At 38.9% G+C, this 25,311-nt stretch overlaps 3 protein-coding genes across 6 annotated transcripts in view; 2 read left to right on the forward strand and 1 right to left on the reverse strand.

Annotated features, from left to right (window-relative positions):
• atp2a2b (ATPase sarcoplasmic/endoplasmic reticulum Ca2+ transporting 2b) overlaps window positions 1-25,311 on the reverse strand; it is a 47,482-nt gene that overhangs the window by 15,394 nt on the left and 6,777 nt on the right. For 2 of the 3 annotated variants that reach the window (XM_061062116.1, XM_061062112.1), the window contains exons 1-5: window positions 10,126-10,690; window positions 9,769-9,786; window positions 9,601-9,683; window positions 7,701-7,805; window positions 5,301-5,439 (exon numbers count right to left, since the gene is read on the reverse strand). In XM_061062116.1, the coding sequence (XP_060918099.1) occupies window positions 5,301-5,439; window positions 7,701-7,805; window positions 9,601-9,683; window positions 9,769-9,786; window positions 10,126-10,243 (463 nt within the window). In that variant the 5' untranslated portion in view covers window positions 10,244-10,690. Of the gene's footprint in view, window positions 1-5,300; window positions 5,440-7,700; window positions 7,806-9,600; window positions 9,684-9,768; window positions 9,787-10,125; window positions 10,691-25,311 lie in introns of those variants that run through there. The other variant, XM_061062115.1, reaches the window with a different exon arrangement.
• On the forward strand, window positions 14,673-17,123 carry pus1 (pseudouridine synthase 1). 2 transcript variants are annotated; one of them, XM_061061497.1, is made up of 6 exons: window positions 14,673-15,007; window positions 15,149-15,375; window positions 15,462-15,599; window positions 15,811-15,913; window positions 16,095-16,789; window positions 16,902-17,123. In XM_061061497.1, exons 1-6 carry the CDS (start codon window positions 14,944-14,946, stop codon window positions 16,935-16,937), a joined length of 1,263 nt encoding a protein of 420 aa, XP_060917480.1. In that variant the 5' UTR covers window positions 14,673-14,943; the 3' UTR covers window positions 16,938-17,123. The 2 variants fall into 2 exon arrangements, with proteins under 2 accessions (XP_060917480.1, XP_060917481.1); XM_061061498.1 differs by having other exon boundaries at window positions 15,163-15,375.
• On the forward strand, window positions 17,719-22,577 carry noc4l (nucleolar complex associated 4 homolog). The gene is made up of 15 exons (XM_061061577.1): window positions 17,719-17,908; window positions 18,045-18,165; window positions 18,588-18,694; window positions 19,483-19,590; window positions 19,805-19,954; window positions 20,065-20,167; window positions 20,257-20,291; window positions 20,382-20,432; window positions 20,529-20,640; window positions 20,792-20,852; window positions 20,984-21,094; window positions 21,358-21,521; window positions 21,690-21,772; window positions 21,931-22,044; window positions 22,263-22,577. Exons 1-15 carry the CDS (start codon window positions 17,756-17,758, stop codon window positions 22,380-22,382), a joined length of 1,593 nt encoding a protein of 530 aa, XP_060917560.1. The 5' UTR covers window positions 17,719-17,755; the 3' UTR covers window positions 22,383-22,577.

Raw genomic sequence — 25,311 nt, forward strand, 5'->3', positions numbered from 1 at the left:
TTTTTCAATAGCTAAATGACCAGTAACAGAAACATATTATAGCACTGTCTCATACGTTTCTCAGGGGAAAAAAACCACATCAGGCTACTGTATACACACTGTAACATGTGATAACCCTGAGTTAATGGTAAGTGATAATGCTTCTGTACTGGACCAGCTGCACTACCAAATTTGGTCTTGTATTTGTCTAGATGCTGTCAGAACCTCTTCATCATCACCTGCCTGCCTTCAGACTACATCCCTCTTAACTGACAAGAGCTAGTGAAGGATATGAGCAAGTAGAGTGTGAGGGCTGTAACAAAGGAGATGAGGAACTGCAGTCTCTGGGGATATTTAAGATTAATAACCTGGGGGAGAGACGTTCCTAAAAAAGTAACTAATTAAAAAAAAATCCTTATAAGTACAAGTGAAACACCCCCTATTTACCACCCACTGGTATATACAAGGAATAAGGTCACAGCAAGTAGAACAACCCTCTATTACAGGCAGAAAGATCAGTTTAACAAAAATAAGTTTATGACCTATTTGTTATTACTTAAGGCATTTTAAATCAGTAACAAATATAGGTAGGTTGGTTGTTATCTACAGAACTAAACTGCAGTGACGCAGAATTTGCAGCTGTTTCCACTCCAATTCAACTCCCAATACATCAGCTTTCCTTTCATCTTACATCACACATTCAACCTCTTTTTTTTAAGCTCTTAAATTTCCTGGTAACGAGTGGACAGCCTCCAGGACAGGGAGCTTTCTTCCTCTTATGTGAACAAAGTGTTTTATCTTCTGTTCCCTAGAGTGAGGGACAAATGCCTCCCACTCTGGGGAATGTCAAGTAATTTTGCATTGACTGATAAATAAACTATTTTCTATAAAAAGACATACATTGTTTTCATACCCCATCACTGATCCAAATCCTAACCTTTCCTCCTTATAGCATTAACCATGCCCGACTCATTACCCCATGTGACTGATAGTAGAAACCTTGCCTCTTGCAGCTGAATCTGCACACACCACGATTACACAGCCCAAACTAGTCGTCATGGGGGGTCTATTGAAACTTTAAAGGCCTCAAGGGGGTTGTAGATTCTCTCTTTAAATGTGGGACTCCCTGATCTGCAAGCACGTAGGCCTGCCGCCTCTTGGGACCCTTTATGGGGCCTGGTCTAGAGGGACTCTTTGCTTCTCTTATGAATGGAAAAATTGCAAGATTAAACCTTTGCATGCACAATACACATATGACTCTGTCTTTCATAACATTACTTTGTGTTCCAATAATGGAACAACACCTTGAATATGTGAAAAGAGAAGCAATAAAAAAGGCAAGAGGGTAGACAAGTGGAATATACAGTCATTAGAGGATAGGTAGAAACAGCTTCTGTCATGACAATAGACAGACCATCCTACTTTTGAACACAAAAAAGAGGGAACCTGGCCATTATGCCTTCTGGAGCAGGAATTATTTAACAGGTCGAATCTGTAACATTTCTAAATCTGACATCCTGTCTTGTCGTCTCCTCTCACCTAGAGCAGGACAACGTTAATGTTACTCTCACTGTGGTTTATATGAAAACACAAGCCAGGAAAACAGATGCAATCACTCACTGCCCCATGTAATACACATCTGAGTTGCACACATACACAGACAGAAAGATAGAATCGGGGAAGAGATATAAAACGGGAATGAAAGGACATTTAATTCCCTCCACACAGGATGTTGTTGCTAAAAGGATCAAGGCCATCACTTTGGCAACAGACTGAGAACCTCTTGTCCAATAAGAAATTACAGTAAAAGGTAAAACAAAAGATACAAGAAACAAAGACCTGTTACTGTTGCTTCAGTGCTGGCAGTAAGTATAACCACTTGTCTTACTTTGGGTTTAAAATGAATCTTTATCACACTCAAAAGGTGAAACAAACAGTGAATTAATTGCTCGGCTGATAGACAGTGAGTCATTCGGATGTGGTTAAAGGAAAACTAAGAATCCTCCCTGTAAACAGAGGTGATGTGAAAAAAGGTAAATGCTCAAAAATGAAAAATAGAGTTTTCGCATTAGCAAGCAACTCCAGAGCATGTAGAGCTTGACCTTCAACATATCACCTTATTGTCATAGTGGGGGGGGGGGGGGGGGGTATGTATAGTTTGTCCCACTGAGTGCTGCTGCCCACAAACCTGCTCCAATAAAAGTGTCTATTCGGCACAGTTGAAGCGTAATTGGGCAGATGAAACGATCATAGCCTTTAAGTAACAAAAATAAAGTAAGTATGTCTGCTGATGGCAAAATGATAGCTGGACATAAAACTAAAGGTGAGTCTTACACGACACTTTGCAGCCTGGCATTGCACTCAAACACCATCAAGTCTTACACAGCAGCTCACTGTTCGAGAAGACGTTTTCCCTGCTGCTGTTCACAGAAACACAGGCAAATAAAGCTCTTTGAGTAAGTACACACAGCTTTGTTGGCTTTTGCAGATTCTGCTCATTATAGTTTGTGACAGATCCATACTGTACATCCTCAACTGGTTAATCAACTCCATCCTCATTACTTACGTGACCTCAGAGGCAGATCTGTCAGACTTACGACTATATTTACTGGAACAGCTTGCTGCTGGTAGACAGTTCATCACATGGCTGTAAATGTGAGCATAAAGAATTGAGACCATCTAAATTAAATCAACTTCTTTTCCACGAAACACTCAAAGATTGGAGGCTGAATGATCTATATGACGCTCAATGTGGATCCAAAGTTGCAACTACACAAGCAGTGGCTGAACATGGATAAGATCAAAACGACAATGTCCAAGATGTTTTAAGAACGTCACAAAAATGTCATTAACAGCCAGTTATACTGAGATCCCTCCGTGATTAATGAGCAGGTATTGAAAATTGGTCAAACAACATCTTTTCGATCATTTTTAGAATTGCTTTATTCTGTCTTTTATTTTTATTAGTTGTACATCATGACTAAGACTTAATATGCTAGGCAATTATGTAAGTGCTGATTATTGCATTTGCCCAGCTGATGCCTTCATTTGATGAAACATTTTAAAAAGGAGAGCACTGTTACACAATACACTTTATCCAAGATTAATGAATCAATTCTAGATTGTATTTAATGTATATATTGTTTCACTTGCTCATGTTTGACTGACAGTGACTGTTTATAAAGTAACAGAAAATAAATACTTTCCGAGTCTACTCACTTTTGATTTAGAAAAACTGTAGATTTTTTTTTTTTTTTTTTTTTTAAAAAGGGACGCAACACAGTCAGAGGGACTTAGAACGAAAGATGTAACAAAAGATGACAGAAGTTAAAAAAGACAGAAAGAGGCACACTGAGCAAAACTTAATAGGAAAACACAGAAAGCAAAGGGAGCAGTGACGCAAAAGGCATAAACATATGTGGCACTGTTGAGGTTGTTCAAGGGAAGATGATCAGGCCCTCTGCCCTTGTGTTACATAACTGTTTAACTTGCTTGGGACTACCGTTATTTTGAAAATGTCATACAGGAAGAAGAGGATGAGAGATCAGCTGTGTGTTTATGTGTTTAGAACTGTTAAGAGTATGACATAACACTGTTGATGATGTTTACAGAAATTTTAACCAATGGTATCCATTCCTCTCCTACAGTCACCAACAGCAGCTGTGTTGAATTACTGCTTTGAATTGCTCACCTATTTATTATTCAGGTAAAAACACCAGTATCAGACAGACCAGTTGCAAACCAGTGACATAGACAAAAGAAGATTTGTAGATTTCCCTGGAAGTTACAAAAAGATACAAAACCATGAATGTTTTACTTTCTCTTCTACTCAACCCCCCAAAATTCAGTCGGTAACTAATAAAAAAGTCTTTATCTGCCAAGGTTTTAATTGTCAATAAGTTGACTCTATTCTTCTGGCTGAGCCCCAAGTTGAAAACAATCTGTTTAGGCAACATTACCAGTACGTCTAATAATCATTCCTCATCAGTTGGTTACGACTTCAGTAACTTGCAGTTGCAGTAACTTGCAATTCGTTAGCAGCTACTAACCAGACTAATGCAACTTTAATCAGCCTAAAAGACACAAACAGTCTCCCAACCTCTATTTTGTTTGGACAATAGAAACTGGAAGGGTAAAAGTAAGCTTATATGAACTGTAGCAGTTTTCAGTAATATTTATCACCTTGGCCTATCTTTGGTGCTAGCTAATGAAAATTCAACTGCGGACAGGTTGGTAGGAGGCTATACTGTGTTAAAACAAAATGAATGATATATTGGGTATTATTACTGCATGTCATTAGCAATATCATTAACAGGCAGTGTATATAGGGGCTTTTTCAAATGTATGTTTTTAAGGTTTTGTACTTCTCTGAAATATGATATGATTTGGAATTAGAAAAGCAAACATGAAACAACTAGTTGGCCAATGGCTCAAGTTAATAGCCACTGGTCAACTGGGAAAATATTTAGTTGGAGGAAGCCCTTGTGAAGACTTGATCTCAAAAGTAGCCAAAATGAGTCAGGTAAATGTCTTAATTCTACAAAGTAGATAAGACTTTGCTAAACAATTTGGCAAAACACTGATTATTCTTAGTTAGCAACCTATGCATTGACCCTCTGATGAAGAAAAAAAGGCAAAAGACATTAATCAATATTAAATAAGATATTTGATTTACCCTTCATTCTTTAGAAACGTATAAACAAGAACGACCATTCTGAACACAAGAATGCATCTCTTTCAATGAATGTAAGGTCATCTGATTGTCCCGTGGTCTCTCAACAAAAGCTCATGCAAATGTTTGTACAGGCAGAAAGGTACCATATAATCCAGAATATAAATTGCACCGGTCCGGTATATAAAATCCAGTCTGTTTTTGGTGATCGTCCAGTGAGACAAAAAAAGCTTGAACTACCTTCAGGTAAAATAGTGGGGGGAAAAGATGTGAAAAGGTGCTGCCAGCCTGGTCTGGGTCCCCATGTATCCCAGCACAGCTTGCATAAACAATGTATGGGAGGCCATTTTCAGTGCGGGTGCAGTGGGTGATGGTGGCAGCTACTGCACTTAGTCATGTCAGCGCATGTCTCAGCATTTTACTCTGGTATATTGGTCACACCAGTATATAGGATGCAGAAAAACTTTTTAGATGAAGCCATAGGTGTCACAAGTAAGCGTTATACAACAGATGTAGCAGGTGCCAATTAAAAATACAGAAAAAGAGAACAGCTATAGTTGAGCCTAGGTTAAAAGAAGTTGGTTATAAGGTTGGCACCCACCCAAGAGGACACTGCATAGAAAGAAAGGAGTAATAGTTTTAATCTTACCTGCCACTTCCACTATGTCCCCAGGCACAATGTCCCTGGCTTTGATTCGCTGGACACTCTTCCTGTCCTGGCGGTACACCTTCCCCATCTCTGGCTCATACTCTTTAAGTGCTTCAATGGCGTTTTCTGCATTTCTCTCCTGGATAGTAGAAGTAAGGGGGAAAGTTATGAAAAAGAATTTCACAGGTTTAGAATGAAAACAAAGACAGAGAAGCGACTACATCTATTACGATGGCTGTTATTCAAAACAAACTGAATCTTACGCAAGCAAAGGGACAATAGCATATCTGACTATCTCAGAATGAATAGTGGACTTATGTTAACACACTGACATATTATAAAGGCTGAAAATTGAAAAGAAAGCTTTTGCCTTGGTCGCATGGTTTTCATTTCAGATGTGAAAGAATACTCAGAGTTTCTCTAACAATAGGCTTTTTCCATACCAAAAATATGTCAAAGTACCCTTATGTTTAGACAAGGATGATATCTTTACTCTTTTTCTCTTAATGTCTCCGTCTTGCTCTCTCAGCTCCTGTCTGATCAGTCTTCACACGCACTTTTTCCGTTAGTGCTGACTGTACCTTGCCTGACTGATAGCTCTCAGAGTGGACAGTTTTAGAGGCAATGCTCAGCCTGGCTGGTTGGCAGGTAGCACTCCAACAGACAAGGCAAGACAGGGTCCACAACCCCAGGACATTTGTAAGGGGTAGCAACAGGGACAGAAAGCCATTAAGGGAGAATCACACTAAGCCCTGTTGCCCCGTACCATGCCAAAGCACGACTGACCCCCTCCCTCTAAGAAGTGCTGTCTCTGAGTCAGCACAGCAGAGAACAACACAGGAAATGTGACTACAACTTCACTCACTTTGTGGCTTATGTAAAGTTGGTAAGACACCGCCATCTAACACTTAATTTATTAATTAAAAGGCAGCGATCGATCGTACATAATTTCTATGTTGCGTTCCCGGGCTTGTGCTCGTGCATGAGCATGAGCAACCGTGCAAGGGCCAAGGAAGTGTACAGTGCTTGAGAACGGTTCTGAGCACTCTCACTAGTCCAACAAACCGGACTTTGGGGGTCGATGGTGCCTGGGCATTGTATAGATTGCCTGGTGTGAGAGGGTCCTGAAATCGATGCAAGTAAAGCTACGGTCTTAAAAATGTAGGTGAAGCTACAAAAACGTTGTATTAATGTTAGCTTTTAAAAAACAGCACCAAAAACCAGCAACAATTCCCAAATTACAAAAGCCTCAGCAGAGCCCTAAAACTAAATTGAATTTCTAACGCAATGGAGAAGACCGACCCGACCTCCGAAGTCTCTTCTTTGTTCAGGGATACTGTGTGATTTACAATACAGATAAGGGACAACCCAATAACATCTAACCTGAACTGCTTTTAAGATGCATTCATCCAACACTATTAGGTGTCAATGTACTTTTCTACTATTACAGATTGTTTTCTCAGTCATTCTGAAATAATGACAAAGGATACTTGGGGGGGAAAGAATTATTAGTTGTCTGTGATAAGATGAGTGCCATCACCCAGAACTCTTGCTGCCTTTGCTTTAATGCTTCACGTCTCTAATTAAGATGTTTGTTGACTAATCTATACTGCCTCTCAAAGGAATTGACACAGTAATTCCATGACGGTCTAACATAAACACAGAGACATAAAAATACATTCTCACTAGTGCCATTTAAAACAACTTATTTTGTAGATCAAATGTTCTCCTGCTCAATCGAAGGATATGAGGTAGGAGTTGCCTGAAAGGGTAAGCTAATAAATGAATTTCCTGTGTGACTGAGACAATAAGAGCTGTATGGTACTACCCTGAAGGTCCATTAAGATATGTGTTAAATTGTTCAGCTAAATGTCAAGGATACAGCACAGGAATGTTCTATTTTTAATTTCTGTTTTTAATTTAAAAAAATAAAATAATAATAATAATAATAATAATACGATTTTTCAATCCATAATAAAAGTCAGTCTTCAGTTAGACATCTATTCAAGCTTGTACACTCCAAATAAATGTTTAATGTTGAGAGCCGACTATTAAAGTGGAAGATTTTTTTTTTTAATTCTTGGGCCCTCACTAAAGTATAACTTTTGCTATGAGAAACAACGTTCAAGGCAGAATCAGGTTAAAAACACATACTCTTCATCTTCAAAGTACTTAAGCTACATGATCACTCCTATAGTATGTTTCACATTTTCCCCATGCACTTATTCCTCAGATACTAAACAGATCCACTGTACCAAAAATATTTTCTGTTAGGTGATCATTTCAAAATGGCAAAAGATAAAACACCTCCGTCTTCACTTCTCAGTATACAAGATTTGGCTTAACAAGTCCAGATTTGAATAAACCATTTAGGTAGATGTGTAAATGTGACGTGCTTACCTGCCAGACTCCCACAATGGCATTCGCTATGAGAATAAGAAGGATAACAAAAGGCTCCACAAAGGCTGTTATGGTTTCTTCCCCCTCTTCAAACCAGGCCAGTACCTATACAAGAAACAAAAGGAAGAAAAAGACCAATAGTTTAATAATAACAATTATTACACAACAAATTAAGGGTTAATAGTTCAGTTAAAGACTCACTTAAGTATTTACTGGCTAAAGTTAGCAGCAGCATCCCAATAAAATATCGGCCATATTTACTACTGTTGCTCAAAAAAACCCAATTAGGTGAATATCCAATATATTCTTGTAATAAGGCATGCTGCTAATTTCATGGACAGCAGAGTTTATCAAAATCCCAATCAACATATACATTTAATGTTGTATATTTCTAACTGCAATAAACATGTTTTCTTTAGACTCTTGTCTTCTGCAGTAGTTTTTTGATAAATCTCACTAGATGGTTATTGTAATGCCCACTTTTTAGCGTTCTATTAGATTAAGTTGTTCTAGAACCCCCCCATAGGAATTAAAACATTTGTACAAAATACACAATTGTAAATATGTCAAAAACATTCAACAATTCATAATAAATATCAGGCCACAGTTCTGCAAGTATTGCGGAAACTGGGCCAAGTGTGTAAGAAAGTAATTTCAGAGAGAGTGAGAGAGTAGTACCCACTCTCTCCTCTTTTCGAATCTGTGCCAAGAGTGAAGTGTGTCAAACGATACGCCAGTGGGCTTCTTTCTTCTACTCTAACCTATTTAAGAATGGCCAATCATACATCAAAGTAAAGTGTAAGAGCCTATTGAACAATGCTGCCCCTTTCTGCTCCTGAGCAACTGAACACAGAATCGGTGGTCTAAATGTTATCATGCTAATGAATGTAAAAAAGCTATTCACAACAGGCAGTGAATTACATGCTTTGTAATCATAGCTGGCTGTCATCACCATGTCTCTGTGACTGATGGTAAGGAGGCGAGAGAACGGTTGAGTTAACACTGCATCACACAAACTACATTGCAGTCTGACACTCACTAATGACAGGAACACAATTACCCCAAGTGATGTCTGCCTATCTTTGGTATTGTCGTGTTGTTCTTACATTAACAACAGGAACCTTATGTTGACGATAGGAAAATAAATCACTAGAGACACATTTAGACTTCTAAGGTATCATTCAGAATTACTGTATGATAGCCAAACACAGAGTCATGCATAGTCCAATTTGGTTCATAGTCATATAACAAAGTGGGGTCAAAATATTGAACAGATAAGCCACATGCCGTAATTTCTTTGAAACTAAAAACCCTTGGCCTTTTACGTGTATAAATAACATAATAAGTAACATATTTTAAACATGCTCATGGCATCTGTGTTGTTTCACAATACGTATGTTGGGTACTTTTTATAGAGAAGACTTTCATAGAGAAAAATTAATCAGAGGACTACATACACTTGGGATGACAGATCTGTGCAGATATAATAAAAGCACTAAGCAACGAAACCGTTAAAGATGTGTTGGAGGAGACAAAAAACAACAAAATTCAGTTAGCAGAATGTTGATAACTGATATTTTATATTCCCCACAACACAGACCTTTTCTATTTGTGAAAAGTTGTCTCTTGTATTAATGCTCTCAGCGTATATAGCCCTCCTGTGCTTTAGCCCTTAAATTACTAATCTCATCCCAACTAAACTTCAAGCTGGCCTTACAGCATGTTCACAGCCATTCATCTTGATAACAGAGGTGCCATACAGCACTCAAATCTACAAGAGTCCACTTCATAGAAGAGTTATCTTTTGTTTTAAAAAGACAGCTCTATCTGGTCCATGTTAGTTGAATAACCACTGAGTAGACCACCTGTGCAGCTGATAAATTATGCGTGTTATACTTACAAAGGATATGCAGGCAGCGAGTAAAAGGATCCTCACAAGCAAATCTTCAAACTGTTCAACCACTAGTTCCCACAGGGATTTTCCTGGAAAAGAGGTTTCATTTAAAAAAAAAAAGTGAATATTTTCCTACCAATAAACAAATAGGAGTATATAGATGTACACACTCACCCTCTTCAGCTGGCAATTCTGCACATCAGGCCATTCAGACAGCAAACAAGAGAGATAAAACAAGCCTTTAATGTCAGAAATATGCTTTGACTGTATATCAAGTTCTGTGGCAATAAACAAATATAATAAGATAGATGGTATACTGGAGGACACATGTTTTATTTAAGAGTAAGTGACTTCCAGAAGTTACTCTCCAGTATTTCAACATACAGATCGTGACGTCAACACTTTTCCTTTTTGTGCGGCATGTCGCCCCGTTACAAATCGGCAGCCATGGGCCATGACGCCGGCAAAGTGACTACATGGTTATGACCCCCCCCCACCACCACCACCAAGCACTGTTAACCAGCTACTCACCGTTTGCTCCGAATCGTTCCCGTTGTTTCCTCACTTGCTCTAAACTCTGACCCGTGCTTTCATTCACGTTAAAAAAGCTGTAAACTTCTTCCACCGTCTTCGTGTGTGCGTTGTCCATGGTGAACGGCCACTTGAGGACTCCGCTTGTTTCGTCCTGCTGGTCCCAACCTCTGCCTGTCACGGTCCCTCTCCGTCTTTAAATTAACTCCACAGTGATAGTTAAATACTATTAAGCTACTTACTGTCGGAGCGGACCCCCGATATATATTTCGATATCACTTAATTTTCTGTATCACAAGCGTGCCGGTGTCTGAGAGTGGACGGGTTAGCGGCTTCTGGGCTAACGGGTAGCTAACAGGCTACGGCTAGCTCACTGTTGTGCTCCTTTGGCTCCGCTTGATTTCGCCGGCTGAGTTCCGCTAGCTTTACGATAAAAACCTTAGACGAGCGATTCATACCAACATCCGCAGACGCGTGTGGATACTCTAATAACGTCCTCGCCTTTGAGACATAACGAATTCCGGTATAAATTCGTCCAATTTAAACATGTGGCCAAGTTACTGCTCCGCTCCCTTCACTCGCTCCTGCCTGTGTGTCTGAGTGTTGCGGAATCACTGGCGTCCCGATCGGCACCAATCGCGTTTGTCCGCTGCAGTTCTCGCGTTCGTCAAATGCGGTGTTCGGTGTCCGCATGTGGAATCAGCTCATTGGTCGGAGAAACCGGAAATCCCACTCTTTCTCTCTCCAGGACGTATATTTACAGTCTATGGTATATTACTGTCTATGGTTCGATTGATTCACTAGCATTTATTTTATGGTTTTATATTATTATACCATATTATACCAGCCATGTTGAAGTATTTTCTTATGTTAGTTCATTCTTTCAAATATCGATTAAATTTGAATCAAAATAATAATAAGGTTACCATATATGAACCCCTGTTTATTAATGGGAAAATGTAGGCCATAGGCTAAAAAAAAATAAATGTAATAATATACTTTGTAGAAAAAAAACTGAAAATAATTTATTTTGTCATCCAAATGGCCCCTTTCTGATTAAGAGTAGAATAGAAAATAGCTTATTTTCTAGTTTGCCTGCAATGGCAGAAATGTGTCTTTGGTTTGTGTGCACAAGTAGGCCTAGTCCTAAAAACACAATCAAACTTTAACAAAGGTGGTGTGTTCAGGGTTTGAATGCCCATATTTGTTATAATCACTTTATGCATACACGGTCACTGAACGGTCTCAAGATGAAAACGAATGTCACTGGAAAGTTAATAAGAAAAAATAAAACTTTTGATTGATCAAAAAGATCCTACATATCCCCAAAGTAATGCAGTCATTGGAATGCCTGATCATATGTTAGAGATGTTTCCTTGTGTATGTCATCAATATTGAGTTGTTTGGAATAGCACTCTCATTTAGATTTATGATAGTGTCAGTGATATAAAGCTGGTAATATCATTAGCTTTCTGACATTTTGTTAAAGTGTCAAATATGAATGGTCTGTTAAAGTAGAATAAGCATCACTTTCCTTTACTGCTTACCTCATAGGTAAAAGAATCCTTTAAGCAGATAGTTAAAATGTCTGAAGATGATAAGAGATGTGGTTTCTGCCTTTTGCAGCCCACAGTATCTCCTGTCTATCAGCTCAGAGTTATTTTTGGACGCTGTGATTAATCTTTGCTCCTACAATCAGATGAACAGAATGACTAGGGAACACCTTATAACACTGTGGAGAGTTGGATTGAGTTGTTAAAACCCGATTCAAAATGAAATCAAACACACAAGAATAAGTAAGACCCACACAAAAAAAAGAAAATATACACAACAGCTCACATTTATGAGCAGTGATGAGAACTAGTCTGTCATTGCTGGTTCACTTTAAATTGATTTGCTGCAGTTTAAACATGAATATATTTCATTGTATATTTTAATAATTATGCCAAGGAAAAACTGCAAAACATTTTGAATGTCTTAAAGGACAATTCATATTTGGTTTTATATGACTACTACAACCATACTAGATGTTACGCTTCAGTTCAAATTACCTATGGAAATATTTCTGGAAACACACAGGAAAAATGTAGTTATGAAATAAGAAGCAACTTATACAAGCACAAATAACTTCTGCCCTGCGCAATATGTGTATGAGCTGTGGGGAACTAAATGGCCTTCTGTCAAAACAGAACATGTCTACGGCCACTGCAGTGGGGTGGATCTTAAAAAATAAACTATGATGTATATTTACAAAACTGAACCATTTTGAGAGCAAAACATTTTAAACTAAATCGACAATTTTTCCTCAGAGTGTCTCATATAGAAGGAGGATCAAAATATATCAAGACAGACCAACAAGGGTCTCTAACGCTGAGTTTTTGTTTTTTTTAAATTGGAGACATCATGTGACACTTTACAACTTGCATTTCTTTCTGCTTAACTGTTGCTCGAGTATAAACCATGACGTTTGAAAGCTGTGAATTAATAAAGAAGCTGAATACATATAGGGGAAAATGGGGGTTTTCCATCCCCCATTTAAGTCTTTAAAATCATTGTGTTGTATATTTTGTATTTGCCACTGAATTCACTCCATTTCCTTTCCACGTTTAAGAAATATGTGATATTTGCTTTGTGTGGCAGATTATATAACTCAGTCAGCAGAGCAAGAGCTCTAACAGCTGTGGATTTATTTGAGGACAGTGAGGATGGTTTTTTAATTAATCATCTTTTGCTATATGTGGGGGCACTGGAGGCAGCGAGTCTCTGTTTGATCCGGTCTGCTTTGGCTGTTTGCTTCTTAAAGAAATGTGGCCAGCTCTGTAAGAGTTGCTTGTGAATATGAGCTTTGCAGAGAGGTTTAGGTCTATCTCAACGGCTCGTTTAGTGGCTTACTGTATAAGGGCAATGCTGTCTTGGGAGACTGAAAGATCTGTCTTTGCAGTCTGATTTGTGGTGCTCGTTTCTCTCTATCAGACTTTAAATGAAGAATTTCAGGACATCAAGGACAAAATCAGTGTTTGCTTTGTTTAAGTCTGACTCCAGGGGTGAAAAACCTTTTGCTATGTTGCAAAAGACATGATTAGTGTGTCTCCCTCAGGAACAAATACATGGTTATTTACTACAAATAAAGTTAATGTTTTCATCCGCGAAGTTAAGAGCCTCGTAAGTCATGTGAACCTCAACTGAGCAGGTCTCTTAACTCTTTTAAATTTAGGGGTGTTTTTCTACTGGCATTGAAGCATGAAGCAGTGTTTGATTTTATACTAAAACAATCCTTCTCTGCAGCCTTTCACACAACAGAATGTGATTAACCGTGACACCAACCTGAAATAATCACTGTTTCACATTTAGCATCACAGCAGCCCTGCACAACAAGTGTTTGTTGGAGAAAGGGGCACATGCTTTGTGTGACGTGAAATAGTGGTGACCCGACTCGGGCCATTTTCCAGGAGCAGGTCTATGTTTGGCATTTGGTTTTTAGCACGAAAGTAGTTGATTACCTTATAAGGGCTTAGGAAAAAGTGCAATTGGGCATCCTCAGGCCATCCCACGATAAGAATTTTATTGGCTTCCAGGAAACCAGTATCCCTTGTTGCTGTGGAGTCATTAAGAATGACCCAGACACCTACACTATCTTCTCTTTATGTGCTACATGTTTAGCCAGTTTTTTTTCCCAGTTTAATTTGATTTAAGAATCTACCGACATGTTTAACAGCTACACGATTCACAGCATCACCAATTGTTATGGTAGAGGACTAGAGGTTCTTCATGGACTACAATTAGGTGAAATCTTATGCAGCTGCAACTTGTTTTTGGTTTGTACGACAAACCACTATTATAGTGTCAGTATTATTAGGTGCATTAGAGTAAATATAAGTCTGGAATAAGTAGTAAAGTCTTAGTAAACTCCTAAAAACAGTCGTTCTATAGGCCTACAACAATTTTGAGTCTTAGCCTTTACCCTGATAAATGAGAATCTACCTTACATGGAAGTATAAAATACTCCATTGAAATAAAAGCTTTAAAAAAACGACAACATTTCATATACAATATTGCTGTTCACAGGCACACAACATTTATTGAGTAAACAGGACAACAATGCAAACAATAACGTAACTTGGTGCAATTTTCCTTCGAAATTGCATACTGCCTGGATGAGTCGTTTATTTGTGTAATTTTGGTGCCCTCAAGTGGACAAAAAATATATTTTGAGGAACATTTTCTTAAAATTGTATGTCTTAGTGTAGGGACATTTTTAAGCGTACGAACCTAAATGTAAACACCTGAGACTGTATTTTTTACAACTAAATTGACTCCACAGTTATCGGATAATAATGTAGGCTATATTAAGATGCTAAAATTCAACATATTTATTTTAAATGCACAACCTAATCAAAGTGGAACAAAAAAAAAAAAATCCGTATTTTGTTCACAAAGAAGCTAACACTAATTAATTTGCCCATTGTACAGGGGACGATGACTGTAAATATTAATCTATGACCATAGACTGTGACGTATCAAACGGGAAGGCAACGTGAGTCTCGCGATACTAACATCCGGGGTCAAAGTTGATATTTGCCATGTGTAAATGTTGCCGCAGCTGCTACATAACTCTTTCAAACAGCTACACTTTCATTTATAGCAATACATGAATTTTAGCATTGGGATTTGGAGGTTGTATGTTTCATCAGCGGATAACTTGTAGTTTTTTTTTTACTCGAACTTTCTGTTCCCGGGATTAGCTTCCGTTTTTACATGTATTAGATAGTTTGCATCCTTTAGGTGGTGCAAGCTGGTGCTATGGAGGCTTAGGGTAACATGCTAAAAACCCGACTACTTTTAAGTGCCTTTATTAAACAGAGACTGACGTTTGAGAGAAACGGTAGGTAAACTTAACAAAGAAAACATGATCATTTTTGATTCATTGTTGTTACCTGTAGATGAATCTTTGACGGGGCTTTTTTTAAAAAAAAAAGGATATCAGAGCAACTTTGACAAGAAATGCGTGGTGTTGACTTCACAGGTGTTTACTTACAGTCCTTTTGCACGATGAGTCAAGGATCCAGAGACGAGTGTGCAGCCAAGCTTCTGAAAAGAGCCAATGAAGAAAACGAGGACTCTGCTGACAAGGTGCAAGCGACGAAAAGATTAAAAGCAGAGGGCGAACCCACCGAAGATGATAAGAAATATCCGAAGAAGAAAGTTGTCCTCCTCCTGGCATACTCCGGAAAGGGATACTATGGCATGCAGGTAAATGCTGTGGCTGGGTTGTCTCCTGTCATCTTTTATAATTCGTGTGTTTGCTTTGCTTAGTTTGAATGTTTTCTGTGTTTTAGAGAAATCCAGGAACCTCTCAGTTTAGGACCATTGAAGATGCCCTGGTCACTTCACTAATTAAATCTGGTTGCATTCCTGAAAACCATGGCGAGGATATGAAGAAGATGTCTTTCCAAAGATGTGCCCGAACAGATAAGGTATGGGTTTTTTTTTTGGGTTTTTTTTACAGCTCATTGAAACATTTTTGAAGGACAGTCAAACATCTGCTTGTGCCTCTTTTTTTTTTGCCTGACAGGTAACAAACAGAGCGGTGCTGAAGTGAATGAATGAACAAAGAGAAGAATTGCGTCGTGCATTGTTATGACTTTGTATGTCAAACTGTGTTGGTGTTTGTCTACTTTTGTTTAGGGTGTGTCCGCTGCCGGCCAAGTTGTGTCTCTCAAACTGCGGCTAATGGAAGATATAATTCCAAAAATAAATGAGCATCTGCCATCACAGATAAGAGTACTCGGTGAGACCGTGGTTATTTATCTGATTCCACACATTACATCCACAATGTTAGTATAATTCATCTACCTAGACATTACAATAATGCTATGTATTTGTCCTTATCATATGTTATTGATTGAAGCTAAAAGGAACGTTTTTTTTATAACCACATTATTGTTCCCTTTTTTTTTTTTTCACAAAAGGTCTCAAGCGGGTGACTCAGGGATTTAATTCCAAAAACAACTGTGATGCCCGCACATACGCCTATATGCTTCCAACGGTGGCCTTTTCTCCCAAAGACTATGATACTGGGGACATTACAGGCTTTCGCCTCGAGCCAGAGACACTTCAGAGGGCTAACCGTCTGTTTGCTCTCTACAAAGGCACCCATAACTTCCACAACTTCACCTCTCAGAAGGCTGCCAGCGACCCCAGTGCCCGCCGCTACATCATGGAGATGTCCTGTGGAGAGCCTTTTATCTGCAGCGGCACTGAATTCGCAGTGATCACAGTGCGAGGGCAGAGCTTCATGCTGCACCAAATTCGTAAAATGATCGGACTGGTGATCGCGGTGATACGGGGCTATGCGAAGGAAGAGGTTGTGGAGCGGAGTTGGGGACTGGAGAAGGTGGATGTGCCCAAAGCTCCGGGACTTGGGCTGGTCCTGGAAAGGGTTCACTTCGACCGGTACAACAAAAAGTTTGGAGGGGACGGGCTGCATGAGACGCTGGAATGGGAGAACGAGGAGGAGGCGATCAAGGCCTTCAAGGAGGCTCAAATCTACCCCACCATTGTGGAGACAGAGTGTCAGGAGGGCTCCATGGTCAGCTGGATGGCCACACTTCCAATCCACGACTTTGAAGCTTCAGCTACAAATACACAACAGAAAAAAGAAAAGGTATCTAGGCATCATTAAAAAAACTAACTTTTTAAAACCCTGATGTTTGACTTCTAAACTGATTGTTTTTTTATTGCATGTTTTATTCATTGTTGGTGTTCTTTCTCCCCAGGACAACGCAGAGATTACAGGAAATGACTCTGATTAAGTGGCCCTTCATGCTTAAAGAAGAAATATTCTTTTCAACAAACATTCTCTGTCTTTTGAGAGTTAGCTTTCATTTTATGTTCGACATTACACCTTCCATGATTTTGTGGGATTACATTCTGCTTTTCTTTTCCAAAAGTTATTAAAATACCACAATGTTAATAAAATCCTCTTTTCCTTGTGATAATTTGTTTTTCATATTAATTTCGATGTTTAACAAATGTTACCCCTGCCCTACTAGATACACACATTTTTATTGGCATACATTCATCTATAAACATAATTTAAAACAATACATCAGTTAGTTTAATGAGCTACAATAAATAGAGAATTGAGTATAGTGTATAATACATGTTGTACAGTCAGTTATTTATTGATATAAATTAATTTTGTACGCTCATATTTTAGATCCACCACCATCATTAAAAATCCAAATGTTTTGTGTTGCAAGAAATCACACATGAAGGACTTAATGTTTGTAATTGTATAAAGGCTACATCCCATCAGTATCCTACAAGGGGGGGAAACAAAGCTGAACTTCACCCTCCCTCCACTAGGAGACACCAAAGTCTGGGATTTGGAGTAATGTTGCATTCAATGTACCGTGGACATAAACTAAACGTTAACCCCAGCTTTTGTAATACATTGCAAAACATAAAAATACATGTTACAAACACCCAGGGCGATATTTACAAAAAAGGAATCAAATTACAAACATAATAAATATGTTTCATAATCGTTGGCTCCTATGGTAATGGTCAGACATGACATTTGACGTATTATTCTAGCGTTACGTGAACGCCGCATCAGGCAGAAAGCATGGCGTCGACCAAGAAACGCAACGTGAGTTCGGCGAAAACAACAGCAAAAAGTATTAAAATAGCCAAACTGGACCTGGATAGCAAAGTCGATGATATACTTGAGAGCAGAAAACATGCCAACGACGTTTTTGACATCCTTGAAGTTCTTCAGGTGATTACTCCACGAAGATGCTCACATACACAACCCAGCACACATGCTGGTTAGCGAGCTTCACTGTAGAAACACTGGTTGTAAATACCACCCTCTAACACACTGTGTATGTTTTCATCCCTCATGTCCGTTTTAGTCCGAAAGATCGATGTCGGTTGTCAGTGGTGTCAATGCATGCAGCAGGTTGTTCTGCTCCTTGTTGGAGAGGAAAGAGTTGTTTATGGGGAAGCTGCCTGGAGAGGACGAGGTGTTGAGTGGTGAGTAGATTCAACATTTGTATTTGTCACATGCTCATAGAGATGTGCAGTGAAATGTAAAGACTGTTCCGCAAGGCCATGCAATAACACTCAAATTACTAATACACATATATACAGTAAAGTAGAATATAATGTGAAATTTAAAAAATAAATATTTGAATATACAAAATATAGAATAATGTAAGCAGTGTAAAGTGTCAGTGTGCAGATTGTAATGTGTGGTGTGTGTGCAGCATGTAATCAGTAGAGTAGAGACTGATGTACCATACAAACCAGTTTATAGTCAACAGTCCTATATCTACAGACTGATAGAAAAGCAGCCAACACTTGCTCTGTAAATGTGTGAAAGTACAGCAGGTTTGGTCGTTCCATAACTGCAAATCACACCATCATGTTTGTCTCTGTGTTTATTATCTGGTCAGGAGGCTACAGTGCTGAAGAGAAGTATCGTATATTCATGCGACACCGGTACAACAGCTCTGTGGAGATGTTGCTCGAACACCTCAGCCATGAACATCATGAAGTTTATGTGAGTTCACCGAAAACACGTGTGAAGACCGTTCTCATTCTGTTCTCGAGGAGGGACCCAGCTGAAGTCTTGTTTTATTTCTAAACTAACCGGTTTACCTAAGATGAACATAAATAAGCATCATGCAGCTAACCAAAATGTTTAGTCTTAAAGTACTTTAAAGATGGTGTACGTGGTGAGGCATGCAGGTAGTACTTTTTAATAACTTCTCACCAAAGTCATAAAGCTGTATGCTTTACATGGGTTGTTCCTTTTTTTGTGCAAAAGTAAATAGTTTGGTAAGATTAACTGTTATTACTGACAATAAGTCAATCGTTTTATTTATAATAACACTTTGTTTTCTTGAGGTCTATCTATACAAACATTATTTTTTAGTATGATAATATATAATGTATGTGTTATTATAAAATTTAAAGATAAAGATGAACTTTATTGAGCCCCCATGGTGGAAATTTTTGCATTACAGCAGCTCAAGGAAACAGGAAAAAGGAATAAAATTATTAAAAATCAAAATCAAACATATGTACATCAGTTAAATAAAGGCAGAAAAAATTAAATAATAGAATAATACCAGGTATGTGCACTTCCACTTGTGGAAAGACTTATTATTACCTTTTAAGTCTTTCCTTTGGTGATGCTGTTAAAGAGTCCGATTAAACAGTCTGACGGCAGATGGGATAAACGACCTGCGGTAGCGCTCTGTCTTGCAGGGTGGGTGATTTGAACTGTGATGCTGCTCTCATGGACTTGAGAAAGGGAGTCTAGTAATCTTCTCTCACCGATAACAGGAGAGCGCCCTGTTCTGCTTGATGAAGTTTGCTGCTGCAGAAGGACAGCATCCCCTCGAGGACCTGGACTGGACGGAACACTACAGCTTCCCAAGGCACCTCATCCAGGTAACATTTTGTGTCTTACAACCTGGACATCTGTCTTGGGAACAGTGCTGTCCGTTATCTGTTCTGATGTCTTACCTCAACATCTTTTAATGTGTTTTAAGCCCAAATGAGAAATACAGCAGTTTTCTTTTTGACCGTTTAAATAACCTAAGCGTTTAATCTTTAGTTGCTCGTGCGCCTTCTGATCTTTCTCTCTTCACTGTTTCCCCGTCAGGCTGTGTTGGACCGACTGCTGTCCAAAACTAGAGACAACTCCCCGCTGATCTCCACATTCCAGGAGTTCCTCGAGATGGAGGACATACGCTACTATGCCATGAGCTTCATCCGTGAGAGTGTTGGCCGAGTCATGGACAAAAACAAAGGGGTAAGAAAACGCTGGATGTATCTGTGCTTTCATTGAAGTGGATGTATTATATAAGAGTTCAGGAGTCATTACTCGACTGATGTGCCGATGGTTTGTCTTGTTCCACTCAGGCTGTGATGCTGCTGTATCAACGCAATGTGTTCACAATCATGTCCAGCATCAGCGTGCCAAGTCAGGAGTCAGAGCTCACCAACTTCATGGTCAAACAGGAAGGTGAGAGTGGCTTTTATCCTTTCCCCTTACAACAAACTGTCACTGCCAGGACATAAATCAGGAGTGTCATTTTTTTGGTTTTCTTCCAGCCAAGCACGAGGACTGGAAAGCTGCTAAACTGCTTGTGCGTAACATTTTGTAATCTCACATTCCTATTCTTCTTGCAGCTTTAACTGTGATTGAATATGATATTTGATGTTATATCTCATTAAAGGAACACAAGCGGGCCTTTGAGAGGATGTGGCTGGGCTTTCTTAAGTATAAGGTATCATTCAATCTACCTAAATTATTTAGAAATGTCTTCACACATTCGTGGATCTGTCTGTACCATCAAGACTATGCTTTTCTCTTTTTGTTGTAGTTGCCAAACAGCATATATAAAAAGGTTCTGGTGATCCTCCATGACTCCATTCTTCCCCACATGAGTAAACCCACGCTGATGATTGACTTCTTGACTGCTGCCTATGAAGTTGGTAAGTTGCACCTGTGAGTTAAAAGTGAAGTGCTAAAGGAATCCTTTTAAAGAAGCATTGTTGTATTTCTGTATCAAGAATATGACATGTTATATTTTTGAAAGGGCGAAGCTGGTAAGCCTGTTTTTTTGTTTTGTTTTTTGTTAAACAGGTGGAGCTATCAGCCTGCTGGCTCTAAATGGCTTGTTTGTCCTCATCCATCAACACAACCTGTGAGTATATGATCAAATATAACAATTTGGACCGATCCTATAGTCCTGTTAATAACACAATATTGGAAAAAATCTGGAAAAACCCTTTAAAACCATATCTTACTGTTCTATCTGTGTGTGTGTGTTTGCAGAGACTACCCTGATTTCTACAGGAAGTTGTATAATCTACTCGAGCCTTCTGTTTTCTACGTGAAGTACAGAGCACGCTTTTTCCACCTAACGAACATCTTCCTCAGCTCCAGGTGAGCTCATCCTGGTTTTGCTTAAATTTGAGTTTATCATGTCATAGTTTTCAACATATTTCTTTTTTAACACTGAAAAGGTTAACAGACCCACAGCAACAAAGTTCTAGATTGACTTCTAAATTTCTCACGATAGCCTCACTTTAACTAACAATTCTTTAACAAAATTAAACTATTACCGGTAATCATAATTATTGTATATATCAAAATGCTCATATACATTGGTAATAACAATCTGTGTTCATGTTTGTGCTTGGCTTCAGTCACTTGCCAGTGTACCTAGTCGCTGCCTTTGCCAAACGCCTGGCTCGTCTGGCTCTCACAGTCCCGCCCACAGCCCTCCTCATCGTCCTGCCCTTTTTATACAACCTGATCCGTCGCCACCCATCCTGCAGAGTCCTCATCCACAGGCCCAGCGCAGGAGATGGTGAGGATTAGTCAACACATCTGCAAATAACCATTTAGTAAAGAGTCAGCGGTTTTGTATGACCCAGAATGATTCATTATAATATTAAGATCATTTCACATTTCTACTGTGATGTACAATCTTCTTGAAAAGGTTAAATGTGATGTATGGTACATTTGATAATGACAGAGCCCTTGGAGGACCCGTATCTTATGGATGAAGAGGATCCTGCTCAGTGCCGGGCCTTAGAGAGCAGCTTGTGGGAGATTAAGGTTTGTACAAATGAGTGATCCACAACTATAAGTGAGCTAATTCAGCACAGAACAAGAGAGCACTGGGAAGAATGATGGCAGTTCGAAGTCCAACTAAATAAAAGTATTCAATATTTTTCAAACGAAGTACTCTTTTCTTTTTATTTCTTCTTCTGCAGACACTGCAAAAGCATTACCATCCAGATGTGGCCAAAGCTGCGATGTTAATCAACACGCCGCTCTCAGAAAAGGAGGATGACATCGACGCGGTTTTGGAGATAACGACATATGAGGTAATGTGGTGCTTCAAAAGCCCGATTCAGACTGCCCACTACAGGCGCAGTATTTACACCCCTGTGATATCTTGAGTGCATCGATGGACACATGCAGAACAGCGCTGTGTGTGCATGTCTGAGTGTATTTGTATGTGGAGCTCCTGCTGTTGCAGCGCTGTTGCAGAACTTTTTCTGGTTGTCATGGATAATATGTTCCATGTTCTTATTATCCCCAGATGATGGAGAGAGACCTGAACCAGACTCAGATCAAGAGCGTCCCACTGGAGTTTGAAACTGCCACACAGTTACTAAAAGGAGGAGGGGATGTGTTGGGGCATAACTTCAGCCTGGATTGAAACAAGCGAAGAAGCAAGGAGCTGCATTCAGTGTTCTAATCATTTCTGGGACCAGGAGCGACCAGAACAGCGGAGATTGATTTGTATTTTTTGTTACAACGTCTGTGATGTGTCACTTTTTACACATCAATGAAATAATGTCTGGAGCTCATGGAGAATAAATGTCTTTGTGTCTGTTAGGCACATTTTAAGGGATATACAATCATGTGGTTTATTTAAACAATATATGTAACGTTTTATTCCATTTTAATTTATAAGTTTTATGGTCATTACGATCCATTATAAACATCACGCCCACAAAACATGACAGCTCTATGGCGGTTTGTAGTTAAAGATCATTTCAGCATGTTTCTTATAGTCTCGAGTACAGCTTTTTTTTTTATCAGCTGGAAAGCTCACACCAGTATACACTACTAAAATAACTAAACCTTACATTTGTACATGTCTACATTTTTCGTTTATTTCGAAAAATATAATGCAGTTTGAATGACCTGTAAACCCACGCAGGTGTTTCCACCTTCAGGTTGATTGCGGGCAGGCTGAAAGTGGGCGTGGTCATGCTTGTAATGCTGTGAGGTCAACGAACTGTACACAATATAAATATTACTAATTATATTATTAAGAATTAGGAGAAGTGGATGTTTAGACCTACCATTACCCATACTTCCATACTAAAGTATGCGATAAAAAAAAGTATAGTATTTCCCAACACTCAAATCCATTTCTTAGAAATACAAGGACGTCATCAAATGTAGTAGCAAGAGAGTTAAAATGTAAAGACTTAGGGTTTTGTTATAAACATTTTGATACACTTAGTATAGTATACAGAGAACTTGGTAGGTTGTAATATGAATTTGCATACAATAAATGTTCAAAATGAGGTACACAGCTGCAACATATTACCTGTATAGATATATATACAGGTAAGAGGTTAGCTTAAAATACTTTTTTTTCCACCTTCTGTTTGTTTATTTTATCCTCCTCTTGTGAGCCATATGGTCACACAGCAGGCAGCCTCGGGTACAAGAACGCCGTGAGAGAAAAATTCTGAATCATAGCTGAGTTCAGTCAGAAAAGAGCAAGTCAGAGTCAAAGCAGGAGAAGTAGTCCAAACACAAGCAGTAAGACACAGACGGACAGCTACAGAGCTGAACACGTTGAACGCCAGAGTTAGGCAGTGGTGCAGTGGTATAGGCCTATGTATGCAAGAGGAAACTTTGTAATGAGTCGAGTCTTTAATTTATCTTTTTAGTTTAAGAAAAAAAAAAAGTATTTTCTTGGGAATAACATGACATATGGCGCCAGAATTCGCAAACAGAGGAGAGACTAGCATACACAAAATCGCCATGAAGAGGACGAGAGAAACCAAAGAGCGTCTCTTGGATGGGTAATCATCTTCTAAGTTTTTCCGTAACAGTATGTCAATTATTATATTATTTATTATTATAAACTAGGCACTTTTAAAGTGCAACATCATATCCTTAAATGCATTTATTTATGACTTTTTTTAAGCACGTGCGAACTGCAGTTTCCAATCCTCTAACGATTTGTACTTACTTTTAAAGAAGTATTTTGTTAGAGGCACCATTGTTTTATTTTGAAATAATGCAGCAACTCAATAACTAATCCCCAATTGTTCCTGTGACGTGTCAAATCACAGAGCATTAACATTAAATAAATCATAGTAGTGGGTTGATTGATGAAATAAAAGGTAGATAGATATCGAATGAGAACCCTCCTTCAGGCATGGATAATGACGCAGGCACAGCTCTCTCCTGTCTCTTTGATAAATCTGTAACAGAACTGCTCAGCACTGCAGGTTCATAGAGGTCTTGGCAGGATGGGACATTTCTGCATAAGGACTCCTGTGCGTTGTTTTGTTGTTGTGTCTGTCCTCCTCCTCCTCTTCCTCCCAAGTCCCCTGCAAGGAAATAGGAGCTGTCCAAGGTGAGTCAGCAGCACGGAGAAGCTGTTTGAGCATTTGGTGAGCTGAGGCTCTAAGACACAGGAGAAGGTATCTGTTAATCCTAGCTCTGAGAAGAAGTATGAACATATTTCACTTCTTTTCCATTATAGTTATTAGTACTTTGTTGTTACAGAGGCCTCTTTTATCGCTATCATTAATGAGACGTTAAAATATGAGCTTGTCCTGCCTGACCTGTTGTTTATTGCAAAAGAAATGCAATCCTCTAATAGTCAGAAATCAGATTACTCAAATGCTATATGTGTGTGTGTGTGTGTGTGTGTGTGTGTGTGTGTGTGTGTGTATATATATATATATAATGATGGAGCAGCAGAGTTAGATAAGTCAAATCTCCTCCAAGCAGCATTAACCTTCTTAACCTTCCCTGTGTCACAGTATAGTAATTTCTGTCAATTGGGGGTATATTAGTGAGTGTGTGTGGCTGACGGTTTGTGTAGCGTTTGTAAAAATGTACCAAACAGGACAACAAACACAGGGAATGGAAAGTGACTGATGGAAGCTGATGTTTTTTTGTTTTTTTTTTGTTGCCAGGCTTCCCTCGTGTCTTATGTGTTGCTGTGATACAGTAATCCTCTCTTATGTAACCGAGTGGAGTCCTCTCTCTCTCCCCTTAACAACCTTGTACACATGGGCACACATGTATGTTTGTCGATCATAAAAATCTGAAATTTCATGTGCATGCAGAAGAAACTGGAAACATCAGCTGTCAGGGACTGATTGGTTTAGTTATGGTAAAATGCAAGTTGTGTGTTTTTTGATGAAAGAAGATGAACACGCTGCACAGTAAGTGTCATAATGCTCTTTTACGAGATTTGATAGATACATATATTCATAGATTATACTGTACTTTATTGTTTTGATTTGTCCTTTTATTGATGAACATGCACACTGTCAGGATATCTGAAAACATTGTCTTTGTCGTTAAGGAATTACTTTTGGTGTCAG

The sequence above is a fragment of the Labrus mixtus genome, chromosome 17 (assembly GCF_963584025.1).
Source record: "Labrus mixtus chromosome 17, fLabMix1.1, whole genome shotgun sequence".
Lineage (NCBI taxonomy): Eukaryota > Metazoa > Chordata > Actinopteri > Labriformes > Labridae > Labrus > Labrus mixtus.